Source organism: Triticum dicoccoides, chromosome 4A, assembly GCF_002162155.2.
Source record: "Triticum dicoccoides isolate Atlit2015 ecotype Zavitan chromosome 4A, WEW_v2.0, whole genome shotgun sequence".
NCBI classification, from domain to species: domain Eukaryota; kingdom Viridiplantae; phylum Streptophyta; class Magnoliopsida; order Poales; family Poaceae; genus Triticum; species Triticum dicoccoides.
In genome coordinates, this window is record NC_041386.1 from 746,602,697 (window position 1) to 746,613,900 (window position 11,204).

Below are 11,204 nucleotides of genomic sequence, written 5' to 3' on the forward strand. Positions count from 1 at the left end.
TACTACCCCCTCCTTTCCTAAATCTAAGCCTCTAGAGATTTTAATAAGGACTGGATATGGATGTATATAGACATATTTTGAGTGTAGATTCTCTCATTTTGCTCCGTATGGAGCCCGCATTGGAATCTCTTAAAAGACTTATATTTAGGAACGGAGAGAGTACTTATAGTATATGAAACTAAATAATATGGTGCATACCTTTTGTTCTCGAGTAATCCTCGGAGTTTGTTGATTAGCTGCCTTTCATCCAACTCCGAGTACTTTTGCCCATCAATTTCAAGGAGTATGTCATTGAGAACTTTCTTCCCGCTAGGTTTCCTTCCTACCGGAACAAAAGCACTGAAATCAAATTGCGCTTTATTCTTATCATATGCTGTTTTGGCAAGAGTTGTCTTGCCAAGGCCTCCAAATCCGAAAATAGAGAGTATCTTGAGTTGCTTGGCCGCATCACCATCCCCATCACTCATCATCTTGGTTATCTCATTCAATGAATCATTAATACCAACAAGCTCTTTCTGGTCCTTGTACAAAGCCAATAGGCGAGGGTCAATGGTGACTGCACCAGTTGGGTTAGCAACCACGTCGTCGACCCTGTGGCTATCACGTCGGTCAGCCGCCTCCTTGATGCGGACCTTGATGCCTCTGATCTCACCTGAGATCTCATGGCGAGTCTTGCTCTTGCTGAACAAGTTCCCCATCTTCTTCATGAGCTTCTTGAGTTTGCGCGGCTTGATGGCTGGCTCAACTCCCTCAACGCGCAGCAGGAACTTGTCGACGTTGTCCTCCATTATGAACGACAAGTCCCTGACTTCGTTGGCCCAGAGCTTGACCTGCTCGTCGAGCTGGTCTCGCGGCACGTCCCCAACCTTGCGGAGGGCAGCATGCATGCTCTTTAGCTCTCTCTCTAGATACTCAACATCTTCCTTGACGCCGGTCTGCAGCTTGTACTCCTCCGTGAGAAGTTGGCCAAGCTTGACGAGCAGGCTGCCCATGGCCCCTGTTGCGAGGTCCATGGTCGCTCTCAGCAGCTAGCAGCTAGTTGCTGGATTTGTTTGTGCGCAATAGTGCTTGGTTTGTGATGAGGAGAGTGTGGTTAGCCGTGTCCTCGTGCACGCCTACTTATAGCTAAACTAGACTAGATGAATAATCACAAGCTAGTTGCCGGATTTGACGGGCTGCAATAATGAAGACGATTACGTGTATGCGTGTATTTTTGGTTTAAACTAACAGTGCATCCGGTGGGTACGCTCACTTTAGACGAGGACTCCTCAGTCCTCACTGGTGTTCAAAACAAATGTACAACGCACACGACAGTGGGAGGCTAATTTAATTTGCAGTTACTTTACTCCTTGGCATATTGTGTTCTAATGGTAATTAATAATGGAAACATGTGCAAGTTGAAGGTACCATCTTCAATTACATATGTTATATACGTTAGACAACTTAGACATTGCAGCCGATGTCTCCAAGGAACCACTTCAAATTGTATGCACATGATGATTCGTCCATCGCGCCACAAAGTTCAAGTATGGTTTCCCTAACGTATGCATGAGAGGTACATGATAATTTTTTTCCATGATAACTGATACAAATTCTACCTTACTGGCTGAAACTTCTCAACAAATTGAGAGCCATTTTTCTTTTCTGTTAACGTGAAAAGCTTTTTGTGTCATGTATTAGCAGAAGAGAAGAAATAGGCCCCTGACAGACCGACTGACAGGCATACTTGCAAGCGAAAAACAACACAACCCCTTTTGAGAGAGCCATTTCTTTGAACTGGCTAAAGATGTTTGTCAACGATCATTTGCCATGACAATTATCACTGTAGCTTGGTGGAACATTGGGAGCAAAGAAAAGGCAAGATTCTTCATAATAAGACTCCTAGTGCCGGGTTGGAGCCGTAGCCTCTCAGAGCTGATCTTACACTATAGTAGCTCACAGGATTAAAAACAAACATCTTGAAAGATTTCAGTCTTACAACTTGTACTCTAGTCCCCTCAGTGTAAAAAACTCCTCACTTTGCATAATACGCTTGCAAATTCTGTGTATTTCTTTAACAAATACCTCCATTTCATATTAATTAGTTGTCATTGATTTAGTACGAAGTTGAAATATGAAACGGAGAGAGTATATGAAAAGCACACAGCAGTATTTTTTCCGACTGTTTTTCCGGCCAAAAAAAGACAAATTCTACCTGTGCAACACTGTTCACTAGACATCCATTTAATTTAGGTCTGGAATTAAGTAGCTGACATTGTGGATGCATCTGATTTCAATATATATCGAAAATACAAGGCATTGGCAACGGAAAAAATAAGGCAACTAATCTATGTGGCTTATCTGTGAGCGATACTTGATAATACAACTGTAGTAGGTGAAATGGACATGCTCTAATTTAGATAAGATCAAGTTTGTTTAGCATTTCACATGAGGGACAATTCCAACCACCCCACTCTCTAATTGGTGCCAGCTCTGGCATTTACCCTAAAAATATCATGTCCTCAAATTTGCCCCTTTTTCATGAGAAGCCCTTGCAAGAATGAACTTTTGTGCCGGTTTTTCCTGTCAAAGGGGTTTAACCTTCTTCAGGGGGTTTGCTGGACATACTTGCCCCTCTTTGCATATGTCACTTACACATGGGCCTAGATAAAACTCAGCCCCTGACGACCCACACATAATAGGTTGAATGGTTAATTAGAGGTGGGGCTAGTGGTGAGTGACTCCAGACTAAAACTAATTCTACACTGACGAGACCCACACATCAGTGGATCGTTGGCCAAACCTGACACCAACCCTCATCTGACCACTGGTGATAAGCCTCCATTGAGTATACGCAGCGAAGAAAGCTATGGGAGCTCCAATCCAGCAACCAAACGATAGATGGATTCATCATATTCGCTCCTGGTCTCGTTCCGCGTTGAATGGATGTGGTAGCACAAGCGGTAACGATGCATTCTCGGGCCCTGTGGCTAAGGGTGGGGGGCCTTGTACCGTTGACATGGGCCTCATGGGCCACCCCTGGCCATCCCTCGTGTTTCTGTGGTTGTTTTTCATCGGTGGTTCGATATTGATTTTTTCTGGAAATTTTTGGGGACTTTTTTTCTGCATAAAAGACGACATCATGGTAGTTATCTACTTAAAAATATTTTAGTCTAGTTAATTCTTATTCAAAATAAAAGTGAAGACGATCACTATCTTAGGTATATAGGATACACTAGAAAAGTATTAAGATTTTTGTAATATCATACACCTTAAAGATCTCTACCATGATATTTAAGGTTATTAAATATACAGAAACACTAGTACATAATTGCAATATATATGTACTTTATAATTTAAGAAATTTTCAATAACTAATTAAGAAATTTTCAATAACTATTCAAAAAATTTTGTTACAACATATACTTTAAATTAGCACCACACATGTTAGTAAATGTACATTATAATTGTATTACAAATAAGACTATCATTAATTTTTTGAAGCATTGTAATGTTGTTAACCATGTGAACTAAAAAACATAAATTTGTACTTGCTAAACAGTAATGTTTGATTTTAAAATAATTAAAAGTAAAAATAATTAGTCTAAAATTGCATTCATTGCACGACACTACGAACGTTTATGGCGGCATCTTTACTTGTTTTCCTCCGAAACTAATTCGCATGAATGAACTCAAGGTTCTCCCACATATTACAAACAAACACCAAGTGCACATCTATGGTACAACTCTTGTACACCACAATTTGCATTGGGCAGAGTATATTAAAAGAAGAAATAAATAAACAGGAAGAGATAATTGTCAGCACAGGTTGATGAAAAATATTATCATGTTTGTATTGTCTTCACCTATACTGCAAAAATCATTGCAGATATTGAATCAACAGAGAGTGCACCATATATAGATGAGGAACCAGTTTGCCAGGATAGTGGCATACATTACTGTTGACGGATTCAGTACATATCTATCTTAATCGAAACTTTTGAAGAACTAGATAATACCCAGCGCGTTGCTGCGAGACATTTTAGCTTCTAACGACGTATTTGAAGAAAAGAATAGATAGGATGAATGAAAAGGAAAAAACATGTCGTATTGATGATTTAGTGGAATATCCATATTTACATTTGAAATTTTACAAAAAATACAATATTTTACAAATATGATCAGATTTAACAGTAGTGTGAGAGCATTGAAGTAATTCTAGTACACTGAGTTGTCCTACAGTGAGCTCAACATAAACATTTTTTCCACCTAAATGCAAGTATAAGATGCTTTTTGACTTTATTATATTGTCAAAAAACGTCTTATATTTTTGTACAGAGGGAGTATTTATTATAGTTGTGGTCATGCCTTGTCTTCAAAATTTACTACTCGGAATGCTTTTATATTTAATAGTCTGATTAAAACAACCATTATAAATTATAATCAGCGGATGATGTCTGAGATATGTTTTTACATTAATTAGATGATACACAAAAGCTGGATGATTCATACTGCTAGTTCATCCACAATTTTCATTACAACATACAGCCAACCCTTTCCACTTACATGAACCGAAACATATTATTTGCTTACTTTCCTGGATGCCCTTTGCTTGGTTCATGGAAGAAGAAATAAAGAATACACTTGGGGAAAATAACCGCAACACTTGGAGAATGGACTCTTCATACTTACTCCGAACATTATGATTCATAGCCACTCCATCAAGATCTCTGCTACTTGTGAGCTGCGTTGGGTTTTCCCCGAAGAGGAGGGGATGATGCGGCACAGTAGAGTGTGCTGTTTTAACCTTCAACAAGGACCGGGCGTAGTCAAACACGATTCAACTAAAGTTGGTGAAACAGACACCCGCCAGCCACCTGTGTGCGAAGCACTTCGGTAGAACCAGTCTCATGAACGTGGTCATGTAATATCGGTCCGGGCCGCTTCATCCAACAATACCGCCGAATCAAAGTAAGACGTTGCTGGTAAGCAGTATGACTATTATTGCCCACAGCTCTTTGTGTTCTACTCGTGCATATAATATCTACGCATAGACCTGGCTCTGACGCCACTATTGGGGAACGTAGTATTTCAAAAAAATCCTACGAACACGCAAGATCTATCTAGGAGAAGTATAGCAATGAGCGGGGAGAGTGTGTCCACGTACCCTCGTAGACAGAAAGCAGAAGCGTTTAGTAATGCGGTTGATGTAGTCGAACGTCTTCATGATCCAACCGATCCATGTACCGAACGTAAGACACCTCCGCGTTCAACACACCTTCATCTCGATGACGTCCCTCGAGCTCTTGATCCTGTTGAGACCGAGGGAGAGTTCCGTCAGCACGACGGCGTAGCGACGATGATGATGATGTTACCGGCGCAGGGCTTCGCCTAAGCACTACGATGATATGACCGAGGTGTGTAACTGTGGAGGGGGGCACCGCACACGGCTAAGATAAACTTTGGTGTTGTGTCTTTGGGTTGTCCCCCTCCCATGTATATAAAGGGGGAAGGAGAGGTGGTCGGCCCAAGCGGGGCGCGCCAGGTGTGGGGAGTCCTACTAGGACTCCCTAGTCCAAGTAGGATTCCCCTCACCTTTTTCCTTTTCCAGAATAGCAGAGGGAAAGAGAGGAGTAGGAGAGGTAAAGGGGGGGCTCACCCCTTGTCCAATTCAGATTGGCAAGGGGGGCGCGCGCCACCTCCTTGGCCGGCCCTCTCTCCTCCATGAAGGCCCATGTGTGGCCCATTAACTTCCCAGAGAGGGTTCCGGTAACCCCCGGTACTCCGAAACTTATCCAATACTTCCCGAAACCATTCCGCTGTCCGAATATAACCTTCCAATTTATGCATCTTCACCTCTCGACTACTTTGAGACTCCTCGTCATGTCCGTGATCTCATCCGGGACTCCGAACAAACTTCAGTCATCAAATCATAAAACTCATAATACAAATCGTCATCGAATGTTAAGCGTGCGGACCCTACGGGTTCGAGAACTATGTAGACATGACCGAGACACATCTCTAGTCAATAACCTACAGCGGAACCTGGATGCTCATATTGGTTCCTACATATTCTACGAAGATCTTTATCTGTCAAACCGCATAACAACATATGTTGTTCCCTTTGTCATCGGTATGTTACTTGCCCAAGATTCGATCGTCGGTATCATCATACCTAGTTCAATCTCGTTAGAAGTCTCTTTATTCATTCTGTAATGCATCATCCCGTAACTAACTCATTAGTCACATTGCTTGCAAGGCTTAGAGTGATGAGCATTACCGAGAGGGCCCAAAGATACCTCTCCGATTCTCGGAGTGACAAATCCTAATCTCGATCTATGCCAACTCAAAAAACACCTTCAGAGACACCTGTAGAGAATATTTATAATCACCCAGTTACGTTGTGACGTTTGATAGCACACAAGGTGTTCCTATGGTATTCGGGAGTTGCATAATCTCATAATCTGAGGAACATATGTAAGTCATGAAGAAAGCAATGGCAATAAAACTAAACGATCATTATGCTAAGCTAACAGATGGGTCTTGTCCATCACATCATTCTCTAATGATGTGACCCCGTTCATCAAATGACAACACATGTGCATTGTCAGAAAACTTAATCATCTTTGATTAATGAGCTAGTCAAGTAGGGGTATACTAGGGACACTCTGTTTTGTCTATGTATTCACACATGTACTAAGTTTTCGATTAATACAATTCTAGGATGAATAATAAACATTTATCATGATATAAGGAAATATAAATAACAACTTTATTACGGCCTCTACGGCATATTTCCTTCATCATGTCCCTACTGTCACTGAAACTGAGGACCGCAAGATCAAACCCATCACAAAACACCTCTCTCTTTGCAAGATAAATCAATCTAGTTGGCCAAACTAAATTAATAGACCGGAGAGTAATACGAAGCTATAAAAATCATGCATAAAAGATTTCACAGAAGACTCAAATAATATTCATGGATAATCTGATCATAAACTCACTATTCATTGGATCCCAACAAAAAACCGCAAAAAGTGATTACATTGGATAGAACTCCAAGAACATTAAGGAGAACATTGCATTGAAGATCTAATAGAGAGAAGAAGCCATCTAGCTAATAACTATGGACCTGTAGGTCTGTGGTAAACTACTCACGCATCATCGTAGGGGCTGCAAGGTTGATGTGTAGAGACCCTCCGTGATCGAATCCCCCTCCGGCAAAGTGCCAAAAAAGGTCCCCAGATGGGATCTCTCGAGAACAGAGGCTTACGGTGGCGGAAAAAGTATTTCATGGACTCCTCTATATGTTTCCCGATTTTAGAGAAATTATAGAGGTAGAATTAAGCCAAACGAAGCCACGTGGGCCCCTCGAGCCACCAGGGCACGCTTGGGGCCTCGCGGGCCACTGCTCCATCATCTTGTCCCCTCCCGAAGCATCCGAAGCGAAAAACAGAGACGCAATCAACACACTAATTGGGCAAACCAATTCGAATCGACTGTTCAAATGCACAACTAAGCTCAATCTAAACAGGAGGCGTGACTTACCCCTCGGGAACCCAGCCGTGGACGTGGCAGATCTACGGCCCGATGCCTGCCTTGCCAAGAACTCCGGGGTTGCCGCCGCTCGCCATTTCGCCCTCGAGTTCACCTTCGTACTTCAAACAGCTGCACCAGCCCCCCACCTATCAGCGCTCCGGTCGGGCGTACGGAAGGAGGCCGCAGCGCGAGTTATCATCCTTGTTTATACACGTGCAAAACATGTCATCTCTCTGCTTTGTTTCAGGGTGTGCCTGATGGCATGCACAAGTGTGCTGAAGGCTGTGAGACAAACCAAACATATATCGCAGCTAAGAAGGCAAAACATCTTGAAGATAGCGAGACAACCCCAAAGTCTTGTCTTGATGCAGTGTTCAATTTACTTGAGACTAGCAGTCAGACAAGCTCACAGAATTCGTTGTCTGAATCAGTTCGACTTCTTCAGTTCCAAGTTCTAGCAGAAAGGCATTCTGCAACTCAACTTCGACTTGAAGTCCTATCTCTCAGAAAGATTGCAGAGAACACCAATGAGAACCTCGTCGCTAAATAGCTACACCTGGAAGCTATGACCGACATGCTAGGCCGGTCTCACAGCCTTGCTCAGCAGCTTGCGCAGCAGTTCCCCCGCAAGGCTAACCTTTCTTGAACTGTCTTGGAAGTGGTCTCGGTTCAGTATTATTTTGTTACGCTGCAATCGTGCCCAGTTTTTGTAATCTGCTTCTTCGTTGCGCTTTATGATAACTGGTGGTGAACTTCTATGCCCAGTGGATGTGATATACCTTAAATCCTTTATTGTATATTGTAGGTTTATTCTTAGTTACTATGTCGTAATTTCTTTATTGTATAGAGTAGGTTTGTTCTTAATTCCTACTAGTTACTGCCATCATTCGCTACAGATGTAGTCGACCGGGCCGACACATTTGACTCTAACGGGCCTGATTTTTAGCGGGCCACAATTGGGCCGGCCTGCGTCTTTCTTGGGCCCGAATGAGTGGGGCCTTCACACATTGCGCCAGGCCCAAACTTACACCGGCCTATATTTTAGTTGGGCCTTTTGTCGACCCAGCGCTTAGTTTGGCCCAGGTAGCATTGGGCCATTAACAAGCTGAATATTGTACTGGCCTGTTACGGCCGAGATGAAACCACGGGCCTTTAGCAGGCCAAAATGCATGTTGAGCCTCAATTTTCACTAGTCGTCGATGGGCCTTCAGCAGGCTGAAATGTAGACCGGGCCTTTTTGGGCCCAGTTAGCTCAAGGGCCGTTACGAGGCCGAAACATATCTCGGGCCTTAGTTGGCCCACTGATATCATGGGCCTTTAAGAGGCTAAAAGCTTAGTACAGGCATCAACGGGCCGAATTACGCGATGGGCCTTTAACAGGCCCAAAGTCAGGTTGGGCTTAACTGTTGCCACCTTTAGCACGGGCCGTTAGTGGGCCCGATGTCCCGTCGGACCATATATGGCCCATGGGCAGCACGGGCCACTCCTAGGCCGAAAGTCACACCGGGCTGAAATGGGCCCATGTCTACATCATGCCTCTAACAGGTCGAAAGTCACTGGGCTGTAGTTGGGCCCAAATATTCAGCGAACAATTAACAGACCAGATCTGGCTTCGGGCCGCAAATGGGCCCAAATATTGGGTGAACTGAAAGTGCGTTATATCGACTAGAGGAGGGGGTGAATAGGCGATTTTTATGAATTCTTCACTGAGGAATTTGCTGGTGAGGAAATTCCTAAATGAAGAACTATCAGCAGCGGAATAAGTACTCAGAAGTAAACATAACAGAATACAAGCATAGTCATCATGATGAGATGAAGACAAGCACAGAGTATAGAAAGCATAAACACAGGATAACACAAAAAAGAAGACGGACAGACTGAAGAAATTGAATTGAGGAAATTGAGAAAGTCTTCAGTCAAAGTCTTCAAACAGATATGAACAGGCACACAACAACAGACATGAGGAAATGAAAGAGTTGAGGAAATAGAACCAGTAAGCTCGGTGAAGACAATGATTTGGTAGACCAGTTCCAACTGCTGTCTCAGTTGTACATCTGGTTGGAGTGGCTGAGTATTTAAAATCGAGGACACCCAGTCCCGGACACACAGTCCTCACCGTATTCTCCTTGATCTAAGGTCACACAAACCTCGCCCAATCACTCGTGGTAAGTCTTCAGGTGACTTCTGAACCTTCACAAACTCGGTCACTCGGCGATCCACAATTCCTCTTGGCTGCTCTAGACCTTGAAGCCTAACCGTCTGGGAGAAGCACAGTCTTCAAAGGAAACAAGCGTCAGATCAACAGAGGATCAATCTCTTCAGTGATGCTCAATCACTTTGGGTTTGTAGGTGTTGGGTTTGGGTTTTCCTCACTTGATGATTTTCGCTCAAAGTCCTCGGAGGATGGGATGCTCTCAAATGACAAGTGTCAGTTTCTCTCGGAGCAGCCAACCAGCTAGTGGTTGTGGGTGGCGGCTATTTATAGCCTCGGGAGCAGCTCGACATGATAAGACATAAATGCCCTTGTCTGATATGACCGTTAGGTGGGTAGATATTTTGGAACCGCTAGCGCATAGCACAACAACGGTCGGAATTTTGTCTATCAAAATCCTCAGGGCTATCATGTCCCTCACTCTGTAGGCAATTCACACTGGCGAATTTCTAACTCCTCAGTCAGAACAAATTCCTCAAAGACCGGAAGAACTTCGTCTCTGTCACTGAAGAATATGACCGAACTGTATGAGATTTCCAATGGCTTCACTCGAAGGGATTGGTAGGTGTAGGATTTTGAGTTGAGCATCACATGGAAAATTTTCCTTAGTATTTCCTCGACCCCCTTTAACAGTACGGTGTTTCCTATGAGTCAAGAAAGAGAAAATGAAACAACGAAAATAAAAGTCTTCACACTTCATGTTCCTCGAATGATTGCCATGTCTTCAAGGTCACACCAATTTCTTCACTTTCAAAGTCTTCAAAAAGTCTTCAGAAATCCAAAGTCTTCAGTTGAAGACCTTCATTTTTAGGGGTCGACTTTCTCTGTAAATATCAAACTCCTCATAGACTTATAGACCTGTGTACACTCACAAACACATCAGTCCCTTAACCTATAAGTCTTCAATACACCAAAATCACTAAGGGGCACTAGATGCACTTACAATCTCCCCCTTTTTGGTGATTGATGACAATATAGGTTAAGTTTTCAACGTGGATAAATATATGAAGTGTAGATACTGATGTTGAGGAATTTGATTGCAAGATATAGAAGAACTCCCTCTGAAGATGTGCATAGTGAGGAATTTGCTTTTGAAGCAATGCACACTTGAAGAGTATAATCATGGAGATCTCCCCCTATATCTTGTAATTCATACACGGATTTGATATATAATATGAAGAATTTGAAATGCATGATGAAATATGGTGACTGATGTAGTTCAGCATGCGTGCATTAACATTAATGAGGAATAAGCATGCAGAAGAACACAACAAAAGTTTCAAGTCACCATAGAGTTTAAGATTACAACTCGATCCAGCAACGTCATCAGAAGAACGAGAGTCGTAACTTAGCAAAAAACGCCCATATAAGATAGACCCGCTTGAAGACTAACTCAAATTTCTCCCCCTTTGTCATCGAATGACCAAAATGGTTGAAACTGAGGACTAACGCCCCTGAAGAATATCATGATGAT

General features: G+C 42.8%; 1 protein-coding gene across 1 annotated transcript in view; it reads right to left on the reverse strand.

Moving 5' to 3' along the window:
- LOC119284430 (disease resistance protein RGA5-like) overlaps positions 1-1,013 on the reverse strand; it is an 11,252-nt gene extending 10,239 nt beyond the window's left edge. The window contains exon 1 of the mRNA XM_037563555.1: positions 199-1,013. Coding sequence (XP_037419452.1) covers positions 199-1,013 — 815 coding nt within the window. The remainder of the gene's footprint in view (positions 1-198) is intronic.
- Positions 1,014-11,204: the final 10,191 nt, after the last annotated feature.